The sequence below is a fragment of the Sorex araneus genome, chromosome 4 (assembly GCF_027595985.1).
Source record: "Sorex araneus isolate mSorAra2 chromosome 4, mSorAra2.pri, whole genome shotgun sequence".
NCBI lineage: Eukaryota > Metazoa > Chordata > Mammalia > Eulipotyphla > Soricidae > Sorex > Sorex araneus.
In genome coordinates, this window is record NC_073305.1 from 221,788,259 (window position 1) to 221,811,171 (window position 22,913).

Below are 22,913 nucleotides of genomic sequence, written 5' to 3' on the forward strand. Positions count from 1 at the left end.
ACCCCCTCAGGCTCCCAGAGCCCTGCTAGGGCGGGGGTCACTGCTGGTACCCCCCTGGCTTCTTCTCCCCCCACTCTGGCCAGGCCGGCCACTCTGGAAACAAGTGATGCTCCAGCCAGGGCAGGCGCGGCAGGGGGTGTCCTCAGAGTGGCCACCAGGGGGCGCCCAGGAGCTGCCAGGCTCAGTGCTGTCCCATCCCAGGCACTGTGTCCCAGGAGACCCAGAGACAGCAGAGACAGGGACGCACAGCCTCTCACCCAAGGGGGTCGGGACTCCCAGGCAGGGGTGGAGGGGGGACACCGCACACCCAAGACACAGCTGTTCTGTTGATTCATAAATACACAATTTTATTTGCTATTTTCAGGGGAAACTTAGGCATTAAACTGTAAGCTGATAAAATACGGATACCTAAAAAAGTATAAAAGTATAAATATCCCCTTGGAGTAGATCTTAGTGAATTAAGTTTTAATATCTTTAAATTAAAAAAAAAAAACAAAACAACAACAACCACAAGCCTATCTATTTTGTCAGGTTGCCAACAACAGCCTCGGGGGCCAGCAGTGCCCAAGGCCCCGGGGCCGCCCTCGGCAGGGGTGTGGGGTCATGTGCCCCCAGAGACACTCTGGAAACGGGGGCCCAAGGCTTAACAGCAGCTGCCACCTCCCAGGAGGCAGAACGAGTCCTGGTGGGGTTACTGGCAGAGGCAGAAGTCTCTGGAAGGTGGGAGTCGCGGCAGGCGGCTGCGGGTCTGCATACGGAACCCCCCCGGGGAGCGGGGGCTTCGCCGGGCGGTGGGCACCCCCGCACCCAGAGAGGAGTGCATAGCTACAGGGCGCTGAGGGGAGCCCCGGCCCCCGAGCAAGGCACAGGCGCCGGCCCCCAGCGGCAGGCCCGGCCCCCCACGCAGCAACACTTGCAGGAGACGGGAGAGGGACGGGGGTCTCCCCACTGGGAGATGAGCCGGAGAGGGACGGGCCACCCGCAGCAGCCGACCAGAACGGGGGCCTGGCCAGCGTCGCTTTGCCACGGACTGTGGATGTAGCACCAAGAACGCTGTCCGGGTGACCTTCGGGGGTCAAGGTCTGCCAGCCTTGGCCAGCCTGGCTCCCCACTCCCGCCGAGTACGCGCCGTCTCCTCGGGGCCCACGGCACGGCGGCTCCGGATCTCAGCAAGAGGGCAAACGTCGTCCGCCACGGCCACGGCCTCACATCCTGGAGCCCCGCTCCTGCAGGATCTGCAGACACCGGGGCTGAGGCCGGCGCGGGCAGGGGCCCCAGGTCCCTGCAACTCAGGACCCTGCAGAGGGGACACCCTCAGGCTGGCCCCCAGAGCCCCCGGCACCCACCTTGGCCTTCTCGCTGGGCTCGCTGGGGGCGCCGTAGGGGGCGTTGTGCAGCTCCTTGGAGACCACGCACAGGAACTCGGCCTGGTCCTCACTGCCGTAGTTGTAGGAGGAGCCGATGCTGACCAGCTGTGGGGCAGAGGCCACTCAGAGGCTGCGGCCACGCGCACACGCGCCCGCCTTCCCGCCCAGGGGAAGCCCAGAGAGCCCGCGGGCCGCGCACCTGCTCGAACCTCCAGCCGTCAGACATGGTGGACACCATCTGCGTGAGCTCCTCCTCCTGGCACTGCAGCACACGGTACACGTGCTTGGCCGGCACCTGGGGCAGCACCGGGAGAGACACCTGCTGTGGCGCGAAGCCTCGAACCCCCAAGGCTTGCGACAGAGATGCCCAAGGTGTGTGTCCACGACTCCAGGCGGGTCGGGGCGGGGGCTGCTGTGGTGCGTGTCCCGCTCTCACCTGTGTCGTTTTGCTCTCCCGCTCTCTGATCTTGTCCTTTACGAGTTTGATGAGTGAGGTAATGTTGTAAAACTCCGCTTCCTCCAACACCCCTGCAGCAGAGGGGAAGAGCAAAGCCCAGACCGGGCGTCAGAGGGCAGAGGCACAGTGGGCGCCGCGCAGATGCAACGAGGTGGGGGGTTTCACCGCCGGGCAGGCCCACGGGCAAACAAGGCTTCGGGCGTCCCTGTGGTATTCCAGAAGACTCCAGGGGAGCTTCCTGCAGCTCTGCCCGGACCCCTGGGGCCTGCGCCAGGGGAGCCAGAGAGGAGGGCCCGGGGAACAGTGCAGCAGCCTGGGCTTGCCCGGCTGGCACGCGCAGGCGGGCGCCACTCACCTTCCTCGGCCAGGTCTTTGTTGATGACCAGCTTGCCATGCCGCAGGTAGTTGAGCACGGGCCCGAAGTACGTGGGGTCTCTGTCGATCAGGTAGGCGCCCGTCTCGTCCTGCGAGCACAGCGGAGCAGCCATGAGCGCACGGGAGCCGGGGCGCCAGGGCCTGCCCCAGCCCGGGGGTTTCTGGGACAAGCGGTCAGACACCAGGCACCGGTGAGGGGCCCAGCACTCGGGCCCGGGACCTTGCTGGCCTCGGGGGCTCAGGAAGCCCCTGGCGCTCCTGCCCGTCCCCACACAGGACTGGGGACTCTGTCCCGCCACCTCAGCACAGGCTGCACAGTACCAAGAAGCAAAGGTCAAAGGGCGGCCCCTCCCATTCCCAGGCAGAACAGGGCGGCCTGGCCTAGGATCACACCCAGTGCCCCGCTGGGTGACACGCGTGTGCTGGGCCGCCCCGGGACCCTGTTTCCTTCACCGAGAACCTGCTCTCAGCAGGCCCGGAGCACGTACGTGCTCCACCAAACACCGTCTGCAAGCAGCCAGTCGGGACTGCGGCACCTCTACAGAGGGTCGGGGCACAGGCCCGTCCCTGGGGGACACACCCCAGAATCTGCCGCAGCCCCCATGACAACCCGGGGCCTGGGCGCGGGGATGTGGCTCAGGGCTTGAGCACTTGCCCTGCATATCTGAGTCGAGGCTCTGTCCCGAGGGGCCCCTGAGCCGCCTCCTTCTAGGCTCCTGGCTCAGGGACCCGGGGACTGCAGGCCGTGCTCAGGCCGGGCCGGGCCTCAACCGTGTGGCCAGAGTATCACCAGCAGGCAGCGGTGGGCGACCCTACACCAACCCGATCACTGACACCCACTACCAGAGCCCGGCCCCGGGGCCAAGCGTCAGCGTCCAGACCACCCTCGGGGTGTGGGCTCTGCTGCCCCCAGGGGAACACTGGCCTTTGACCTTTACCCGTGGCAGGTACAGGTCAGGAAACCGAGGCAGCTGCCTTGTGGGCAGCAGACGGGCGAGGTCACCCCCGTCAGCACCGCAGGTGAGCCTGCTGCGTCTGTGGGTGAAGCTCACCTGACCCACTGGGGCTGGCAGGCCTGGGGTCATGCGAGCAGGGCAGCGGGTCACTCTGGGGTGGGGACAGTGTGGGGCAGGTGGCCGGCCCCAGCACCACTTTCCTGGTCACAAGCTTGCAGGCAAGAGACCCGCCACCTGTCAGCTCCCCGCATCACCTGTGCCCGAGAGCTGTGGAGAGATGCCCCTGGCCTCCCTGGTGCCCAGCAGCTCCAGGAGACCAGGTGGGCTGTTTCCACGGCTCCCTGCCCTGCTGCCTGCGAGAAAGCAGCCCCAGGTCACCCCCAGACGCCGAGCCCTCCCCTGGCCTCCACTCCAGGGCGGGCAGTACCCGGGCCCTGGAAACCCCCTAGAAAGGCCACCAAGGGCGGCAGGGCAGACAGCCACGCCCGATCAGAGTCCAGCTAGGTCACCAGGAAAGGCCGCAGGCCCAAGGGCCCACGCTGGCGGGAATGTCCATGCCTGGACAACAGGCCAGGCCCGCACCCGCGGCCAGCACTGGTACCGGTACCGGTAGGGCCAGGGGAGGCCTGAGGCGGCCGTGCGCAGCGGCCCGGCCCCGATGCCCGCGGAGCTTCCTGGCCGACTGGGCACGTGCGGCCGCCGGCGCAATGCAGGGGTGCAGCGACGCCCCCCGGGGCTGGACCCTGAGACCAGACTGCGCCGGCCGGGCGGGAGGTGCAGGCGGGGTGACCTCCGCCCCCGCCTAGTTTCACCCCACCAGGTGGGGCCCCACCCAGTCCGGCCAGGTGAGCTGCCGGGCCTCTCACCTGTGAATCAGCATCCTGTGCCCCTGCAGGCGGCCCTGCCCTCGCCCGCCGCCTCCCATCCGGGAAGAGCTTTCGGGGAGTCCGCGGGTGCCCCCGTGGCCGCCGGGCAGGCGGCGGCTCCGCACTCGCGCGCCGCGTCCTCCCCGGGCCCACGCGGGGACAAAGGCCGGTCCCGGCCGCGGGCGGCAGAGCCGGGGCGCGGGGCGCGGGGCGCAGGGCGCAGCCACCCCCCACCCGCCCGCCTCACCTTGTCCGAGTCCAGGTCGGGGTCGGCCTGACACAGGCGGTAGAGGAAGGACCGGGGGTCCCGGCACAGCGTCTGCCGGGTGGTGAGGAAGTAGGTGCCGCCCACGTTGAGCCGGACCCACTTGGCCGCGCCGACGCCCGCGCTGCAGCGGCGGCACAGGCCGCCCCCCGGCCCCGCCCCGAGCCCGCCGGGCGCCGGCGGCAGCGCCTCGCACGGCTTCTCGGCCGCCATGCTCCCAGCAGGCCCCGCACCGCGCGCGCCGCCGGAAGCGTCCGGCGCTTAAGAGGCTCCCCGCGCCGGCCCCGCCCCCGGAGCGGCACGCGGACCGGAAGTTCCGACCCCGAAAAGGGCCGGCCGGGCCGCCTCCCGGTCGGGGCCGCAGGCGCGCGGCTGGAGGTATGCTCGCCAACTTCCGCCTGGCTCGCCCCGCACCCCTGGCCCCGGGAAGAAGCACGCCAGAGCGGCTACACGCTACATGCTTTTTATTACAAGACTACCGAGCATACGTGGAAAATTCATTCGGTATCTACGTCTAGGGCACAAATATTTGAAAAAAAAAAAAGCATAAACATATTCATTAAATTATGACTAAATCATTGACCAATAGAAAATTTATATAATAAAGCCAGGAAAATGTTGTAAAATATAGTTTACAATAATTATTCACATTCAAGGCTGTACATCAATACATACAACAGCGTGGCCCCGAACATGAATTCCATTCAAATAATTCATATATTAGATTTTAAATAACACAGACTGAACTAGAGGCCAACCAGAGTCAGCAAATAACCTTATATAAGAATAAAAATACAAAAGTGTGTATCCTAGTATCATTGCATTATTTGTTTCCATATGGTTTGAAGTTCCCGTTGCCTGTACATCACAGTCACTGCACAGACCAGGTAGAGATTATTACATCTTCTCACCGACTGCCACCCACCTGAAAGCCCCAAGTGTGACTACTGCCTCCTCCTAGCCTGGTGTCGAGGGTCAGCTACGGCAGCTGCAAATACTGTAACACTCATTCTGGTGACATCCATTCACATCCATTGTGACAGAGGGTCTCCACTAGCCAGGTGACCCCCAACTCGGTTTTACTAAGCCAGATGGGTTAGATCTAAGTGGGGCACAGCAAAAGATGAGTTTGTGGGGCTGGAGCGATAGCACAGCAGGTAGGGTGTTTGCCTTGCACGCGGCTGCCCCTTGTTTGATTCCAAGCATCCCATATGGTCCCCTGAGCACCACCAGGAATAATTCCTGAGTGCAGAGCCAGAAGTAACACCTGTGCATCGCCGAGTGTGACCCAAAAAGAAAAAAAAAAGTCTGCTTTAAAAAAAATTCTGTTCACTTTCAAAATGAGTTCTGGGGCTGCTCAGACCCATGGGGCTGCCACACTGGGCAGCACAGCACTGGCCAGAGACCAGTTTGCCAGGGAGCACGGAGCAGCCTCAGCATGGAAAAGGCCTAGTGGGTGTGCTCCCCACTGTGCTGGTACCTGCGCCCCCTCAACTCTGGGCAGAGGGCAGATCTGGTTCTGCATAACTCAACAGTCCAAGGGCACTGACCTCGACAACAAAGTCTCCGGTGCACACCTCCCGAGCTATCAGGACTATGTGTGACAAGAGGCGGTGCCCTGGGCTGCAGGGGCCCTTAGACTGCTTTCACGAGTCCAACCTTATCCTGCACACGCCTCTGTACTAGACACATCTGCCCCCAAACCAGGACCTGAAGGGCACACTGCAGGCAGGTGAGCAAGCGACTTCTGCAACACCCAACCGTCCTAAGGTTCAGTTTTCAAGGGAAGCCTTGACTCTCAGATTCCACAGTCTGATGGACATTCTGAGACCAAGCTTACTTACAAATCAGCCGCTCAGAGCATGGCAAGGTCAGTCGAGCACTTGAGGTGCGGACGCAGTCAGTACCATGAGAGACACACAGGGCAGGGTTCTGGGGAACCACCAGCACCTGAGAGCCTCCGCAGCCAGGATCAGAAGGTAACTAATATACAAGAACGACCAGATTCTTTCTGGAAATATAAGGAGCTGGCTTCTGAAAAAATCGGTCACAAATGGTTTGCAACAATGACATCATTTCACCACTGTGAGAACAACCTACTGCAGCATGAGGAGCACACCGCTGACACAGGACGGGAGGACGTGCTCAGAGCTGGGGGCACAACTGCAGGTGTTGGAGAGTGAAGGACTCTTGTCACCTTTAAGATGGATACTCTGACCCACTTCTGGGAAATGTGGAGGGTAGGGCTAGAGACTAAAGTTCAAATACTTATAAGGACATTAATCACAGCATTATTTAGTGAAAACCGGAGACCATCTGAATGTTGTAAGAGGGAATTGGTCAGACAAGTCATGAGAAACTGTGATCTACTAAACTCTGTAATAATTCAAAGTTCTTTCGTGCGGAGGGAGTGGGAAAACCCCACATCTGACAGTGCTCAGAGCTTACTTCTGGCGCTGTGCCCCGGGATCGTGCGTGGTGCTGAGGACGGGACCCGGGTCAGCTGAGTGCGCCCCCCTTTATTCCCTCCAGGCCCGAAAATAACGGCGGCATCACTGCTCACAGCCCGGGAATGCAGGGGGCAAGTGGGAGGCAGACGTGCATGGCACAGGCTGCGCTCCCGGATTCGGTCAAAGGCCCACGGGACGGGCAGGGGCTCCAAATACAACTGTGTTCTCATGGCTTGTCTGGGTGCTGTGTCCACTGCTGACTTTCCAGAAAACAAATGCTTTTAACAAAGACCAAAGCCCCCCAGAATCCCTCTCCTTTGGCGGACCTCCTCCCTTGGGGAGCGTGTCGCGGTGAGATGGTATGTGGACCCCCCTGCCGTCCTGTGCCCGAGGGGGCCATGCTCCTCCTGGCTGCCTCCCTCTCCCTTTCCACTCGCGTGCGGCTCCGTGTCTGTCTGAGGCAGGAGGGGCTGGCGAGCTAGGCTCTGCTAAAAATGCCAACTCTGCTAAAATGACAGAGACGCCACCGGTGGCTGAGGCACGGTCTCCAGAGGGCTGCGTCCCCGAGGCTGATCCCTGTCTCAGGTGTGGATGCTGGGGGGAGGAAGGGGTGGCGGCGGCACCCAGGAGGTAGTGGCACTGTCGGCTAGAGGCCGACAGCCCAGCTGAGTGCCCCGGGGACCATCCCCGTGCGGCTCTGGCTTGCCTACCTATCCCCACGTGCCTGACACCCGAGGGGCAGTCCAAGTTCCGGGCGAAGGCCCGGACGGGGTTCCTGATAATGAAATGGCCACGTGCGCCTCACTACCAAGAAGGCAGGAGCGTGCGGGAGCAGCAGCCCGACTGGCGAGGCAGGGCCTGCCCAGGGGACGCCCCACGCCGTGCGCCCAGCTGCCAAGCAGCTCAAACTGGCCTGAGCTCTTCGCCCAGTCAGTCGGGAGCATCTTTCCTGAGCCTTTGGTTGGCGGGTACCTGTGTCACGTCTAAGGAGCTGGCAGGGCCAACTGTGCCCTGGGCAGGTCACCATCAGTGCTCAGGGCCCCAGAGGGTCCAGCAACAGGAGGCCAGGCTGTCCCTGTGCAGATGTGACCCAGAAGCAAGGCTGTGACACGGCGGTGCTCCCCGCACTGGCCACCCGGGGCTGGGCAGTGATGGCACCCTTCTCTCCACTGCCCACTGGCCGCGGCGGGCACCGAGCTGGGTGTGAGGGTGGGCAGCGGGTCTGGGCCGGGGACGCAGGGCCGGGAGAGCGCAGGACAGGGGCTCGGGGGCAGCCCCCGCTGAGGCAGCTGCGTTCCTTGTGCGGAGCAAGCAAGCAAGCGGCCCCAACGGCTGTGGTCCGGGTGTGTCCTTGGGGAGGGGGCGTGTCCTTTCCTTTTCTTTTTCTTTTTTTTTAAAAAAGGCTGCACAGTCCGCCATGGGCGAGGCAGGGGCTCTGGGGCACAGGGGGCGCCGTCACTGCACGGCACCATCTGGGGGGCTCTGGTACTGCTGCCGCCACACCTCCTGGATCTTCCGGCACCATTTGTGGGCATTGCCGCTCGGGTCCATCAGGTAGTATGTCCTGTTGGGCTGTGGGAGCAGAGGACACGTGTGCTCAGGACCCTAGGGGGGGCGGGGGGAAGAGGACAGGGAGAGAGGAGAGAGGGAGAGAGGAGAGAGAGAGGAGAGAGGAGAGACAGACAAAGGGGGAGGAGAGAGAGAGGAGAGAGAAGGAGAGACAGACAGAGGGGGAGGAGAGAGAGAGGAGAGAGAAGGAGAGACAGACAGAGGGGGAGGAGAGAGAGAGGAGAGAGAAGGAGAGACAGACAGAGGGGGAGGAGAGAGAGAGAGGAGAGACAGACAGAGGGGGAGGAGAGAGAGAAGAGAGAGAGGAGAGACAGACAGAGGGGGAGGAGAGAGAGAGGAGAGACAGACAGAGGGGGAGGAGAGAGAGAGGAGAGAGGAGAGACAGACAGAGGGGGAGGAGAGAGAGAGGAGAGAGAGGAGAGAGAGACAGACAGAGGGGGAGGAGAGAGAGGAGAGAGAGGAGAGACAGACAGGGGGAAGAGAGAGAAGAGAGAGAGACAGACAGAGGGGGAGGAGAGAGAGGAGAGAGAGGAGAGACAGACAGAGGAGGAGGACAGAGAGAGGAGAGAGGAGAGACAGACAGAGGGGGAGGAGAGAGAGGGGAGAGAGAGAGAGGAGAGAGAGAGAGAAGAGAGCAGAGGTGGGAGAGGGGAGAGGAGAGGAGGGCATGTGCACAAGCATCCCGGGGGCGCGTCAGTCCGTCAGTCCGACCCCCACGGGCACAGGACAGCCGGGCCCCACTCACCGTGTGCACGAAGAAGGTCTTGAAGTTCTTGGGCTCGGGCCGGAGCTCCTGCGACCACGGGATCTCCCCTTTGAGGACCTTGCTGACCGGGTCCACGTAGTACAGATGTGGCCCTTCCGTGAGTAGCAGCTGCCGCCGGCGCGCAAACAAGCCCTGAAGCCCAAGGGAAGGCCCACCGTCAGGCCGGCCACCGGGGACTCTTACCCGCGGGGAAGGCTGGCGGTGCCTGAGAGCCAGTACTGGCTGCCACAGCACGGGGAGGGCACCAGTCTCCCGGGCGGGGCCAGCCTGCAGGTGGACAGGACCCAGGCAGCAAGAAGCCAACATACCTTTCGCTTGTCTACTGGACCCATCTTTAATATTAAATTATTTTCTACAAATTGGTGCCTATAAAAGAAAACAAGATCAAGTCAGAGACACACTTCCTGAGCGTGTCCTTCCAAACCACTCCCGGACCGCCCCTGCTGGAGGCTCCAGTGGCAACAGAAACACCATGTCCTACACCTGCACCCGCCGCTACCACCCTCCCCGCCAGAAGGAAGCAGCACAGCTCCTGGCCCGAAGTGGACGGCCACAGCTGGCGCAGGAGGCACTGACTGAACCAGAAAGGGGAGAGCGGAGGCGGAAGAAGCTTCCCTGCTTCTTTCCCCGGGACAGGCCCCACTGAGGTCCGGCACCACCGGGGCGGGCACCTGACGCTTGTTCCCTGCTGCAGAAGAGCGGGTGTCCACTGACACGCACCCTGCTGGACAGCTCTGCAACAGCCCCTGGGTGAGTGTCCTCAGAGGGGGAGGGAGGGGAGAGGAGAGAAGGGGAATGTTAAATGAAGAGCACGCACTCGAGGACACAAGCCTAACAGGCCTTCTTTGTTTTTGGTTTCGGGCTGCCCCCGGCGGTGCTCAGGGAGCACTCTGGTGCTGCGCGGGGGGCCATGCGGGCTGAGGGGCTGTGCTCGCTGTCGGCCTGAAAGGCCAGTTCCTAAGCCTCATGTCACGTCAGCACACCAACACCAGCTCCTGCCCTAACCCCTGCGTCCTCACCAGGGGTTCCCGGTCGCCTGCTTCTCCAGCAGCAGCTGCTTCTCCTCCGGGGAGAACTGCAGGTCCAGCTCGAAGGAGTTGGCGTCCAGGCCGTGGATGTATTGCTCCACGCTGCTGCCGGCCCTGGGCGCGGGGCCCGTCTCTGGCCCCGACAGCGAGTGGGAGGACGCGGACGAGGAGACCTGCATGCAGCCGAACTGGCTCAGGAGGTTGTCGTACTGCAAGAGAAGGGCAGTGAGCGGCCACCCGCTGGACCCCAGGAGGCAGCAGCAGGCTCAGCGGGCGTGAGCGGGAGGATGGACGCGCATGGCCGCCGACCCTGCTGGAGCCTTCCCGGGGGTCTGTGTACGGATCTGCGCAGCCGGGCCCTGGGGGGCACTGGCAGAGGCTGCTGCTTCCCAGGGAAGCAAAGACCCCGGGACCGCATGTGTATCCCACGGGAGCTCAGAGCCAGGACCCGCTGTCCCCAGGCAAGTCTTGGTGTGTGGTCCCCCAGGCCTGGCACCAGACACCTCCCAGAGTGGCAGCACCCTGCCTCCCCCTCCCCTGCACCCCTTCGTGCCGAGAGCCCGGCCCGCACGCACGCACGTTTCCGTAGCAGTCTTCGTCGTCCTCAGACATGGCTGGCAGGTAGGCGGTGAGCTTGGGTGGCGTCTGGTGCTGGAGGTTCTCCCAGGTGATGGACTCGAAGAACGGGTGGGCTTTCAGAGGGCCGTAGCCCCCCAGCTCCTCACAGCCCAGGCGCTTGGTGGCGTCCAGAACCTGCGACAGGAAGGCGAGTCTGTGCTGGGGTGAAAGCCTCTGAGGCCCGTGCCCAGGGGGATGGACGCGGCGTTGTTCCACAGCCAAGCCCTGCCCGGGGGACTGCCACAAGTGCCACCATGCCGGGAGCCAGAGGCCCTGTCTGTCCAGGGGAGAAAGCGGGAACTGGACGCCGTCTCCAGCCGTCTCCAGACAGAGCCAGCCCGCCCGCCAGACTCACCAGAAGTTTCTCCACAAGGTCTCTCGCTTTAGGGAAGAACTTTTCAGGAAAGTCGTACTCTAACTTAATGATCTTCTGAAATATAAGATACTCGTTTCTGTGAAACACAAGAAGGCAGCAGTTACCCTGGGGAGGAACACCCCGCCCCAGCGAGCCGTGTCTTTCTGGGACGGCTCTGCCTGCCCCCCAGCCCCCAGCCCGCCCCGGGCGCCTCTTACCCAGCCCGGAACGGCGGGAGCCCGGCCACGAGCTGGTAGATGATGCAGCCGAGAGCCCAGAGGTCGGAACTTGAAGGGGAAAACAGGAAAGTGGTGTTTGTAACAGCCCCCGGCACTCAGGGCATCTGCTCCAGCCGCTCTCACACCCGCTCCCTTCTCCCCTGCTGCAGCTCAGGGCAGCGCTGAGGGCCAGCTCCACAGCACCACGGGGGGAGGGGAGGAGACGGACGGTCAGACGACGAGGGCACTCTCAGAGCTCAGTGCTCACACTGGCATTCGCAGACTGTGGAGCGTGCGTGCAGAGCGAGCGGCTCTCTCCTGCCCGGACTGGCTGGGCGCCCCGCCCGCTTGGTAAACACCGTAATTACACATTTCCCAAGGAAAACACTCCAGGCCTCAGCTCCCCGGCCCAGAGGCGGCCGGCGGGGGCTTGCGGGCTTGCTCGGGGCTGCAGACCCAAAGGGTACTGCAGCCTGACTTCCCATGTGCTGTCCTTGTCTTGATGACCCAGACTGTCCCCCCAGGCACCGGGGGACACTACATGCCAGCATGTCCAACTCGGGGCCAGAGCCACAGGACACGCAGAGGGTACCTGCCTTGCAGGTGGCCGACCCGATATCAAGTTCTGGCATCACACACGGTCCCCTGAACCCCGCCAGGAGTGATCCCTGACCAGAGAGCCAGGAATAAGCCTGAGCGGGGTCCCCAAACCAACCTCCTAGCCCACCCCCAGCTCTAGAGTCGTGTCGCAACACAGCTGAACCAGGCAGCAGGAGCCTGTAGGAATCTAAGCAGCTCCCATCCTCCTTCCTGCACGCAGAGCCTCGTCACAAGGAAACGGGCACAGGAAAGCAGCCCTGGCCCAGTGCAGGAGGCCAGAAGGGCAGGCCAGGAGGGCAGGCTCTCCACACAGGCCTCGGGCGACACCTGCCCTGTTTATAAGCAGCAGGTACCACACACTAGATGTTTCTTACTGTAGCTAGAAATAAAGCGAGGGGGTTGGAAAGCAGTGCAGAGGGTGTTTGTCTTGCACCTGGCCAACCACGGTCCATCCTGGTGCCACCCACGGGCCCCTGAGCAGCTCCTCGGAAGCGAGAGCCCAAGCACCTTTCCTGGAGCTGTCCCTGGGCACGGCTAGGAGGGCAGCAGTGCCTGGGCCTGCAGTGAGGGTGCTCTGGCCAGTGGTGTTGGGGGCCCCAGGGCCACCCATGGGCAGTGCCTGAGGGCCCTGGTCTGTGCAGACACAGGCAGGCCCTGGCAGACACATGTGCCTCCCGACCTTGAGTACAGATAAACCAGGAGTTCTAGGAAAGTTTTTTCCCCCCCATTAGGGGGATGCCACACCTGGTGGTGCTCAGGGCTTATTCCTGACTCTGGGGGCAGACACACAGCCCTCCCGGGGCCAGGCCAAGGTGGCTGGGCCTCCCAGCTGTCTACAGCCTACAAGGGAACAATATGGGCAAACTCCCTGCTGCAGACCACGGAGGGTCGGAGATGCCCTCAGATGCGGCCGGCAAAGTTTGCGAGGAGCAAAGTTTGGAATGCCCAGTCGGTGTGACTCCAGCTCGACACTAATTAGTAAACACAGAAAAAAAAAATGACCAAAAAGAAAAGGGACTGGAGAGTCCAGTGGGTAGGGCGCCATCAATCCCCGGCACCCCACAGGGTCCCCAGAGCACTGCCAGGAGTACAGGAGAACTTCACTTTCTGAGCGCAAAGCCAGAGGGTATGGCCCACCCCCTGCTCCCCAAAATAAACGACTGAGTGGGGAAGGGAGGGCAGGAGGGGTTCTGGGGACACCGGGAGAGGGAGGTGAGCACTCTGGTGACAGACGTGGTGTTGGAATAATGTCCGTGAAAAGCACGATTATCGGCAGTGACAAACCAGCCCTTGGGTAAGAACGGCTGGACCAGAGCCAGCCCCAGAGCCCCCGACTCAGACACGTCCGGTCTCCGTCTCCCTTGGGAACCAACATCACACGACTCAGCCAGCACTGGGAGATGGCAGCCCTGTGCCCTGTGCTGGGGAGCCCCTCGGGCGCACTCTGGGGCATCCTGTCTCTTCCTGCATCAGGCCGTGGGCACACAGCGCACCTGCAGCCAGTACCAGGGTCTCCTGACTCTAGACTGGAGCAACAGTGCTCCCTCCTGCCCATGTGGGGTTCCCCTACACACCCCGGCAGCCACGCTTGGCCTGCGTGAAGGAGGCCGGGTGGGGAGGGTGGAAACCGTGGGGGTCATCGTCTGTGAAGCCGGAGTCCCCCCAGCGCTTTCCAAGGCCGCTGGACTCGGAGGCCAGTGGTCCTGCCTCAGGATCGTCAGCGCTAAGCTGTGGCCCCGGGGCCGAAGTCCACAACAAAGCTTCACCCACAGAACCTACCTTCAACCTGACACCCACCCTCACACTCAGCCCCAGAATGCATCGCCCGTGCCGCCAGCCGCCCCTCCGGACTCGGGCCCCGGGCCCCCCTCTGCCACCCGCCGTGAAGAGGCCCGACAGTGGGGCAGTGGGGCGGCGCTGCAGGAAGCGGGCAGCGCAGGGCGCGGGGCTTCACCTTTTACAGGCCGCCTTCTCGGTGAGCAGCTCCGGAGAGACGTACTGCGCTGTCCCCACGAAGGAGTTGGCTCTGGCTGACGAGAGGAACAGAGAAGGCCACTGTGGCACGGCCACACTCCCCGCCATCCCCAGGGTGGGGGTGCCCGGCGCCCACTACACACGTTCCCTCAGAAGCGGAATGTCCCGGGCTCTCCCTTCCAGGACAGCCCCACTCTGCCGCTCTCCGTGGGGCCTGCGCTGCCTGCCCACCTGGCTCGGGACTGCAGCCGCCTCAGCACCACAAGAACGGCCAGGGGGGCCCAGAGCCAGCACCCCCAGATGGCCAGGAGAGAGACCTGGGGCCTGCTGCCTCCCACTGTTCTCTGGCCTCCTCCGAGATGGCAGCCTGGGCCTGCAGGATCCTGGGCACGGCAGGTTGGCTGTGCCCTCTCCCGCCCCACCTGCCCCAGGGAGATGCGCGGTCACACCTGCGCCCTGCCAGGACTCTGGGGCACAGCTGAGAACAGAGGTGACTCGTGGGAGCGCACCAGCGCTGGGCCATGACTCAGAGCAGCGAATGCGGAAGTGAGAGTGGCCGGGGAGAACAGCAAGAGGGCATGGCACCGGCAAGGCAGTCTACGGGGACCCTGCATGGCACCCTGGCTGCGGGCACTCCAGCGCCCAGACCATGCAGACACGAGGGCCCAGGATTGGGAGCTGCAGCTGGGAGCAGATGCCCTTCAGAGCCAGAGAGCAGACTGCGTGGGACCCCCACACCCAATCCCACGGGGCTATGGCAGCCACCGCCAAAGGCGGCAGATAGTGCAGCCGTCCAGGAGACGCACGCCCACAGCCCAGAGTCCGCCGCGGCCGGGCCCCAGGGGCCACCATGATACTTTCTGACTGACAACCAAGTGTTCCTCTCAAGAGGTGCAGAAAAAAATGAGCTAAGTGACAAACTTAGCCACATGAGGTGCCGGGGACTGAGCCCAGGCCAGCCGTGGGCAAGGCAATGTCCTCCCCACGATGCCGTTACTGCTGCTAATCCCCCAGCTTCCCCGCAGCAGCCCAGGGAGTGAGGCCTCAGGAGTGAGCTGAGAGGACGTGCAGCCTTGAACCACACACGCCCCGACTCCGCCACCATCACAACCCCAGGCGGGTGGCCACAATCAACGACTGCCCCAGCTCACTCCTGAGTTTCTGGGACCCTCAGCCGATGGCAGAGCATGGGCCAGAGGACACTGCTCCCCGTCACCAGAAGAGCCCTGGGTGCCGGCACACGCCCTCTCCGGCAGCTCACACACCTTGCTTGCTCTCGGGAGACAGCACTTTGGCTGTTCCAAAATCCGTAATCTGAATGTGCATGTCTTCATTCAACAAGATGTTCTCCGGCTTCAGGTCCCTGTGGAAGCAGAGCATTTGTGACGAAGGGTTTTCGAGAAGAGCACCGTTAACACACACGCAGAGTTCCGCTGGGCACAAACCAACCGACCCATGCTCTAGGTCTACAGACAAGCAGGCACGCAAAGCGCAACCCACCGGGACAGGGCCAGCGGCAAGCGCAGAAGACACGCAGCCCAAAGCCCCTCCCAACCACACCTTGTCACCACCAGAGTCCCACTCGCATCACTTTAACCCACGGAGAGCTTATTGGAAGTTTCAGTTTGACAGTATCAGAAAGTCATGGCAAATGAGAACGGGAATAAAAGCTACAGAAAACGGTGACTGACAAAACAGACGAAGCTGATGGGGCCTGTGTGGGGCCGGCGGGTGCCCAGGCGGTACCTGTGAATGACGCCCTTGCCATGCAGGTACTCGAGGGCAGACACCAGCTCAGCTGTGTAAAAGCGGGTGCACGTCTCATCGAACGAGCCGATTTTACGAATGTATTTAAGTAGTTCTCCATTTTTGGCATAACTGAGGCCAAAATCTAAGTGTTGCGTAGTTAAGGAAGCGCGTGAAGGTAGTGTTTAGCCTCAGCAGCCCAGGAAGAACTCTCCGGTAAGAGCTGGGGGCCGAGGCCCCTCTGGCAGCCACCCAGCTGTCGCCCCAACACCCCTCTGCGGGCTTTAGCGCGACGCTAGGCTCCCGGCAGCACTGAGCATGGGCACAGGGCCGAGTCCGTGGGAGTCACGCAACGGGTGCCCCGCCTCCTCCAGCAAACTCTGAAGCCGCAGCCCACACTGCGCGCCCCCAGGGGCCAGTGTCACAGTCTGCTCTGTGGAGGCTGTGGCCAGGGGCCCACTGGAACTGCTACCTGGGGACCACAGTGCCTATCCTGACATCCCTGCCCTGGGACAGTAACTTCTATCCTTTGTCCCTTCCCCAAGTCCGGCCAAGGCTGCAACCACACACGAGAGCAGCCCCCTCGGTCACCTGGGAAACCCCAGAAGCTCCGGCACATAGAGAAGCAGGACTTCCGGGAGCCAAGATGCCCCGGCGCCCTTGAGGACGGGGCCCACTGCAGCCGAGTCTGACGCCAGCCTCCTCTCCAGGGAAGGCGAAGGGTCTCAGCCAGGCCACCACGAGCGGCTGCAGACCTTGGTGGGGCCCACGACCCCACATACCCCCTCCCGCCTCTGGGCTGCAGCCTCAGCAGTGAGGAGCTGGGCCCCAGCCCCCACACCTCTTCCGGCTGTTCCCCTTATCAGCCGGTTCCCAGTTCCTGTTTCCTGCCAGACGCTGATGCTGGTGGGCTGCGCACAGCCACCAGGTCGGCACCACAGATGCTGGAGACAGTGGCTCCAGGCTCCAGACCCTCCCGGTGACACGCTGTGTCCACCCCCCCAATGCCCAGGGGCAGGGAGGAAGCAGCTGAGTGACCCTGAGCAGGGAATCCTGGGGAGCGCACATGCGATCCAAGCCGCAGGAACCGCACCCGTGAACCGGGTCAGTCCCAGCTGGCCTTTGGCGGGGAGGCCATTCCCGAGAGGGTGAAGAGCAAACTGGGGTCCCGGGCTGGCAGAGCAACCCGAAAACCCTCAGAACTCGGCTCCCCCCTTCAGGAGGGGCTGAACCGAGGCTATTCCTACCCCTTCCCGCCTGCTCGCCCAGGCTCTGCCCCACCTGGCGCTGCTGAGGATGGGGTGTACCGGAGGCCCCCCGCATCCGAGCCCTCTGGCGAGTGCTCGTGCAGTCTCCATGGGCCCGGGAAGTTGTCCTAACGGTGGAGAGCGAGAGACACCGGGGCAAAGGCTTCAAGTCCCTCCACCCCTGACTCTACAGCTCCGAGCGGAGGGAACAGGCAGACATGAGGCCCCCAAAACCCGCCGGCTTCCGGCACGCGTGGGCCAGGGCCAGCTTCATCCGGGGGACAGGGAGGTGGGAGGCATCAGCACCCCCTGCCCCTACACCGATCGGGCCTGGTGGGCGGGGGCAGAGACCTGGGGCCGGAGGAGGCCGGCGAGAGGACAGAGTCGGTGAGCCGAGACTGTGCAGGAAAGAAGGCCAGAGCTGTTGGGAGGAAGGGGCCGAGCCCCCACCAGAGAAACAGCCAGAGGAGCAGCTGGCAGAGCCCCAAGCCAGAGGCCACAGCAGTGGAGAGGGAACACCCGGACCACGGGGCAGGCCGCAGCCCAAGGTCACCCTCTCTCCCCCTGTCCTGCTCTGTCTGGCGGATTCTACCAACAGCCACGGGCACCCGGCCCTCAGCTATCTGCTCTTGGCAGGCCCAGGGCCGACCCGAGAAGCTGCCTTCCCTCTCGGGGCGGGGCCCCGGCTGGCTGAAGGATACACAGCTTTTCGTCATCCTGAAACGTGAAGTAGAGCTTAACAAAGAAGGGGTGATCCAGGCGCGACATCACGTCTCTCTCTCGGGTCACGTACGGGACCTTGTTCTCCTTGATAATGTGCCGCTTCTCTAGGATTTTAACTTGAGAGACAAGTGAGTCACCCCAGTTGGAATCAAACACACGAGGGTCGCAACGCACCGAAGCTGACCGGAACAAACCCAGGTCACAGACACCCACCGTGCCCTGCCCTCCGGCACAGAAGCCCCCGAACCCAGCAGCACCCCTCCAGCTCGCTGCTAATGGCAATACTTACTAGCATATTCTCTGGAGGTTGCCAGCTCTCGGGCCAGGACCACCTGGTTGGGGAAAGACAAAGTGGGAAGAGAAGAGGAAGCCCAGCGAGGCCAGATTACCGCTGGGTGTGACAGTCCCTCTGCCGCCCACCACAGACACCTTGACACTAGGAGTCAGGGCCCCAGGGTGCTGGATGTCGGGGGTCAGACAGTTCTCAGAGTTAGCAGCAAACACTGTGTCCCCAGCTGTTTCCAGAAGGTTCCTGACCACGGTGCAGGGAGAGTCCTGCATCCAAACAGCCGCCTCACCAACAGGAGACACGGCAGCTCAGAGCCCCTCCCTGCTGGGTTCTGGCTAGAACCTGCCTGGGGGCCGCAGTGACAGCACACGGGGTAGGGGGCTGGCAGGGCACACCCAGGGTCAACCCACAGCATCCACATGGTCCCAGGCAGACCCCAGAAGACTGGCCCGAGCGCCTCAGCAGTCAGCCCTGTTCTGCCTGGGCGTCAGCTCCAGCCCATGTGGTGCGTGCAATCCGGGCCAGGAAAGCGCGGGTCCCGGACTGGACAAGGCCGGGCACATGGGGTAGGGCCCAAACCCTCCCCCGCAAGAACCTCAGAATATTCTATTTTTTTTTTTTAAATAATAGCACAGAAATAGTGAAACTGTCCAGAGTTTGCTCTAAACCCTGAAGAAATACTGACACTTTCCGCCCAAGGCACAGACAGGCTCCTGGGTCCCGGAAAGGGGGCAGCCGGGACACAGGGCACGGTGGCTGGGGGACGGGCCAGCGCCCGTGTCCGGCTCTGGGTCTCCGAGCAGAGGAAGGCTCGCTCTCGGGCCCGCTCTCCTCTGCACACGCCTCTCTCCCCCTCACGTTTTCTTCAGTAAATTCTGTTCCATGGAAGACACAGAGATCCCTCTGGAAGCTTCCGGCGACCAACCTGCCACTTCCTGGGCAGCCTGTGTGGAGGTACTCACGGTGGAGAAAGAGCCTTCTCCCAGAATCTTCCCGAACTTGAAGTCCTCAGGCCGTTTCTTCCGCGGCGGCGGCTGTGCGGCGTGCTGCAGCGAGCTGGCACTCGGCCGGGACTCGGTGGCGGTGCCGTCCATGGCAGGGCCTTGCCTGCTACCGCCGCTGGGAACGCCAGGGGCCGTGCTGGAGTCCGCGTGGGTCCTCACCATTGATGGGGACGGGCAGGAACATAGCACCACGCTGGGCTGAAGGGGAACGGCGTCATACTGGCGGGCACAAGGAAGGGGGCGTGAGAGCAGGGAGGCGAGTGTGTCCTTCTCAGAGGGCTCCTGCGGCCCGTCAGAGTGGCCACGTGCCGGGTGTGAATCCCCGGCTCCAATCAGGACAGACAGCGGTGACAGTGGTCGCCTGAGCAGACGCTGAGAGCCCTGTCCTGCGGGCGGCCATCTGTCCCCCTCTAGCACGCTGCGCGAGTCCCCAGCACACGCCCCATGCCGGGCCCTCCCCGGGCCCAGTGTCTCCCTGCCTGAAGCCGTCACCCCTCACCCCTCCACACCTGAGGAGTCTGCAGATGGGAGGGGACTCAGCTGGCTGGAGATGGTTTCCCCAGCAAAGCAGTGTCCGCTGCAGTCTCAGAGCACACACGGCCTGGCCATGGGAAGGGGCTCACGCTCGCCAGTGGGGAGGGCCTGTCTGATCCTGACCTCCCACGTGGTCCTGAGCCGGGGGGATTCCAGAGTGCAGAGCACCGCCAAGTGTGGCCCCCAAACAAACAGAAAGAACAAATCAGACTTCCTGGGGCCAGAGCCATGGTCCAGTGGACAGCTGCCTGCTGCATAGCGTGACCGATTCAGGTTCAACCCCTGGCATGCGCATGGTTCTCCCCGCCCCCGAACCCTGCCAGGAGTAATCCCTGAGCACCCCGTCACAAAGTAAGAAATAACGTCCAGTGGTCCCCAACCTCCTTCGTCCCGCTGCCCCTCTGGCACGTGAGGCTCGACACCAGGGGTGGGAAGCACAGCCAGGGTGCAGACGCTGAGAAGCCGGAACCACACACCCCTACGACGTGAGCGCACAAACACCGTCACACTGGCCAAAGGACATGAAGCGGCAGGCCAAGTGACACCGGGCTAACGGCACACTCCTCAGGACGAAAAGGAAGTGGCTTCCCAGAGAGGTGGTGCCAAGGGGGGCCCTAAGTCTAAGCCCAAGCGCACTCGGGAAACCCGTGAACAAGGGGTCAACAGCAGCGACACTCCGAGAGCACCACCGAGGCAAGCTCAGACAGCAGAGCTGCCGGCACAGGGGCCTCTTCTGAGGACGGGGGCTGCTGGGCCTCTGAGAAACAGGACTGCGGCCGCCCTGTGTCGCAAACACACTCAGAGCCAGGGGGTTACAGACTGCAGATGGGGAGCGGGCACATGCTTTGCACGTGGCTGAGCCAGGTTCAATCCCTGCACCCTATATGGTCCCTCTGAGCCCTCCAGGAGTGACCCTGAGCACTGAGCCAGGTGTACGCCCTGAGCACTGCACGGTGTGACCTGCGGAAAACACATATTTGAATCAAGACTTTTACCAACAAATGGACAAAGGGTAGGCCCCAAAACACCTTAGGCACTGAGAGGAATACAAAACCCAGGCCCAGAGACGATACCCGCTCTACGTGACGAGGGGAAGTGGGGCGCAAACCAGCGGGAAAAAAGCTGCTGAAACATGCCAGTGACACGCAGATGCCCACTAATGCCAAGACCACTCAGAATACGGCACCCACACAGCTGCTCTCAAATGTTTCTGGAAAGGAATCTGGTAAGCTGTCAAGAAAGGACGACAGAACACTGCCGAGGAGACACAGGAAGGCGAGAGCAAAGTCAAACGCGTAGAAATACTGCCCGCCGCTGAGGTGGGCACTGCGAAGGGATCAGAGGCCCAGCGGGAGCGGGAAGAAGTTTCTTTCCTGGCTCTGAAGCCGGAGTCTTCTTGCTGCAGGAAGCTGCTGCCAGGCCCCATGAGGTGAATTCAGAACAGTCAGGTCTGTCCCCAGCTGTGCTCATTCCCTGTCCCCGAGGCAGGGGAAGCCTGGCGCCAGTCCTGGGAAGCAGAAAGACTGACCCTCTGCCCCAGCACACAGGGAGGACACAGGGCTGTCAGAGGCCCTGCAGACACGCCAAGGAGAGCAGCATCGCCGCTCCGTGCAATCAGTAGAAACGGGGAAGTCGTGAGTCTGCAGAGGGACAAGAAGGCTGACACAGTGGACACCATGAGGACCCGGAGGGAAACGCCAAAGACACGCTACAGGGCGCCAGGCTGACCACCCAGCGAGCCAGAAGCTCAAGCTTCCTAGGACCCTGCCCTGTGCCTCTCAGCATCGACCAGAGACACAAAGCCTTCCTGTGGAGCAGCAGATGGGCTCCCGGGGTGCGGCCAGACACAACGAGACAACACAGCCGCAGGACTGCTTCGCTCGACCCGCCGCAGCATGGATGGAACTGGGGGGAGTCGTGTTTAGTGAAGGAAGCCAAAGGCAGGTCAGACACGGAATGAGCTCGCGACCTGCGGGACCAGAGGCAGCAGAGTGGGGCAGACCCTAATGAAAAGGCCGAGGGAGGACGAGGGGGAAGGAAGCAGGGTCCAGGGGCCGGGCCTGGCGGTGTGCAGGTCAAGTGTGTGCCTCCATCACCACCCACACCGCAGCCTACGGAGGAACTCCGGAAAGCGACCCTCTTCTCCAAAGCCAAAGTATGGTGTCCAGGAGCTGGAGAAAACGTACAGAGATGGGCGCTTGCTTGGCACGCAGCCAGCCTGGTTTTGCTCCCCAAGCAACGCCAAGCCAAGGGTCCTCCCTGAGCAGAGCCGGGGCAGACGCTGGGTACTTCCCTCCTGCACTCTCTCCATCCCCACCTTATTAGGTTTGGGAAGATGGTAAACCCACTAGATACATCTGTTGGTTGGCTTTGGGCGGGATCACACCAGGCAGTCACGCAGAGGTGCCCTGTCCTACAGCCCGGCCCGGCCCCTACTGCACTACGAACAGCGTCACGGGGTGGGCCAGCTGAATGCTGTGAGGGGCCAACTGAGAAGTGCCCAGCCAGCCGCAGGGGGGCCACTCCGGTACCTCCGTGCCAACTTTCACTTTCTGCAGTGTTTCCAGCTCAGGAGACAGGTGGAAACCCAGGAAACCATCCTGAGATCCACAACCAAACGCGGTGCGGGGAGAATTCTGGACCTGGGGCAGGGTGGTGCCATGAGCTGTCTGAAGACCCATGGCCCCAAGGAAGCCAGCAGGACCTCCTCGGCACCACGGCGCCGGGCCTTGGTACGGCCACACTCCTGTGGGGCATGGTCAGTACAGGGCCCTGTCCAGGAGAGGAACCCCTAGGGGCCAGGCACAGACCTCAGGGGCCTTAAAACTACCTTTCCAGGGGCTGGAGAGATAGCACAGCGGGTAGGGCGTTTGCCTTGCACGCGGCCGACCCGGGTTCAAATCCCAGCATCCCACATGGTCCCCTGAGCACGGCCAGGGGTAATTCCTGAGTGCAGAGTCAGGACTAACCCCTGTGCATCGCCAGGTGTCAGGTGTGACCCAAAAAGCAAAAAAAAAAAAAAAACAAACAAACAAACAAAAAAACCCTACCTTTCCAGGCTCACGCCAGGTACCCCTGCAACACCGTGGCCTGGGGTGGGGGGGCAACGGAGTGTAGTCTAGCTGCCCACCAGGAACTGGGCCACCAAATGCTGCTTCCAGTCGTGGGGTGCGCCAGCCTTGGGGTGCGGAGGCAGCCAGCCCAAGAACCAGAGACCCGGGGTTCGAGGCTGAGTCACTCCCCGCCGGCCCAGCCCCGCCAGCTAGCCACCCACTTGGTGACCCAAAATCAGGGAACAGAAATATTTTGGAATGTGACTTTGAGCCTGCAGTCCTCAGGGGCCCGTGGGAATCGGGTAGGCACTGCTCCATGTGGCGACCCTGAGTTCCGGCCGGCAAGGCCTGTGGTCCCTTGGGCACCGTCAGTGGCACAGAGGGCCCAGCAGGAGGACAAGGCCCGGCCGGGCTGTGGCCGAGCGCAGCGGGCGAGAGCCCAGGCTCTGCTCC

General features: G+C 62.7%; 2 protein-coding genes across 3 annotated transcripts in view; both read right to left on the minus strand.

Annotated features, from left to right (window-relative positions):
- Positions 1–330: 330 nt before the first annotated feature.
- On the minus strand, positions 331–4,524 carry KCTD5 (potassium channel tetramerization domain containing 5). The gene is made up of 6 exons (XM_004604392.2): positions 4,269–4,524; positions 2,180–2,288; positions 1,804–1,895; positions 1,567–1,662; positions 1,347–1,472; positions 331–1,235 (listed from the first exon to the last, which is right to left on the minus strand). The coding sequence occupies exons 1-6, from the start codon at positions 4,497–4,499 to the stop codon at positions 1,206–1,208; spliced, it is 684 nt and encodes a 227-aa protein (XP_004604449.1). The 5' UTR covers positions 4,500–4,524; the 3' UTR covers positions 331–1,205.
- Positions 4,525–4,733: 209 nt separating this feature from the next.
- PDPK1 (3-phosphoinositide dependent protein kinase 1) overlaps positions 4,734–22,913 on the minus strand; it is a 32,865-nt gene continuing 14,685 nt past the window's right edge. For both annotated transcript variants that reach the window (XM_055135456.1, XM_055135457.1), the window contains exons 2-14: positions 18,832–19,092; positions 17,870–17,912; positions 17,559–17,696; positions 15,611–15,755; positions 15,130–15,227; positions 13,845–13,920; positions 11,291–11,359; positions 11,073–11,169; positions 10,679–10,852; positions 10,091–10,308; positions 9,380–9,437; positions 9,051–9,203; positions 4,734–8,308 (exon numbers count right to left, since the gene is read on the minus strand). In XM_055135456.1, the coding sequence (XP_054991431.1) occupies positions 8,192–8,308; positions 9,051–9,203; positions 9,380–9,437; positions 10,091–10,308; positions 10,679–10,852; positions 11,073–11,169; positions 11,291–11,359; positions 13,845–13,920; positions 15,130–15,227; positions 15,611–15,755; positions 17,559–17,696; positions 17,870–17,912; positions 18,832–19,092 (1,647 nt within the window). In that variant the 3' untranslated portion in view covers positions 4,734–8,191. The remainder of the gene's footprint in view (positions 8,309–9,050; positions 9,204–9,379; positions 9,438–10,090; positions 10,309–10,678; positions 10,853–11,072; positions 11,170–11,290; positions 11,360–13,844; positions 13,921–15,129; positions 15,228–15,610; positions 15,756–17,558; positions 17,697–17,869; positions 17,913–18,831; positions 19,093–22,913) is intronic.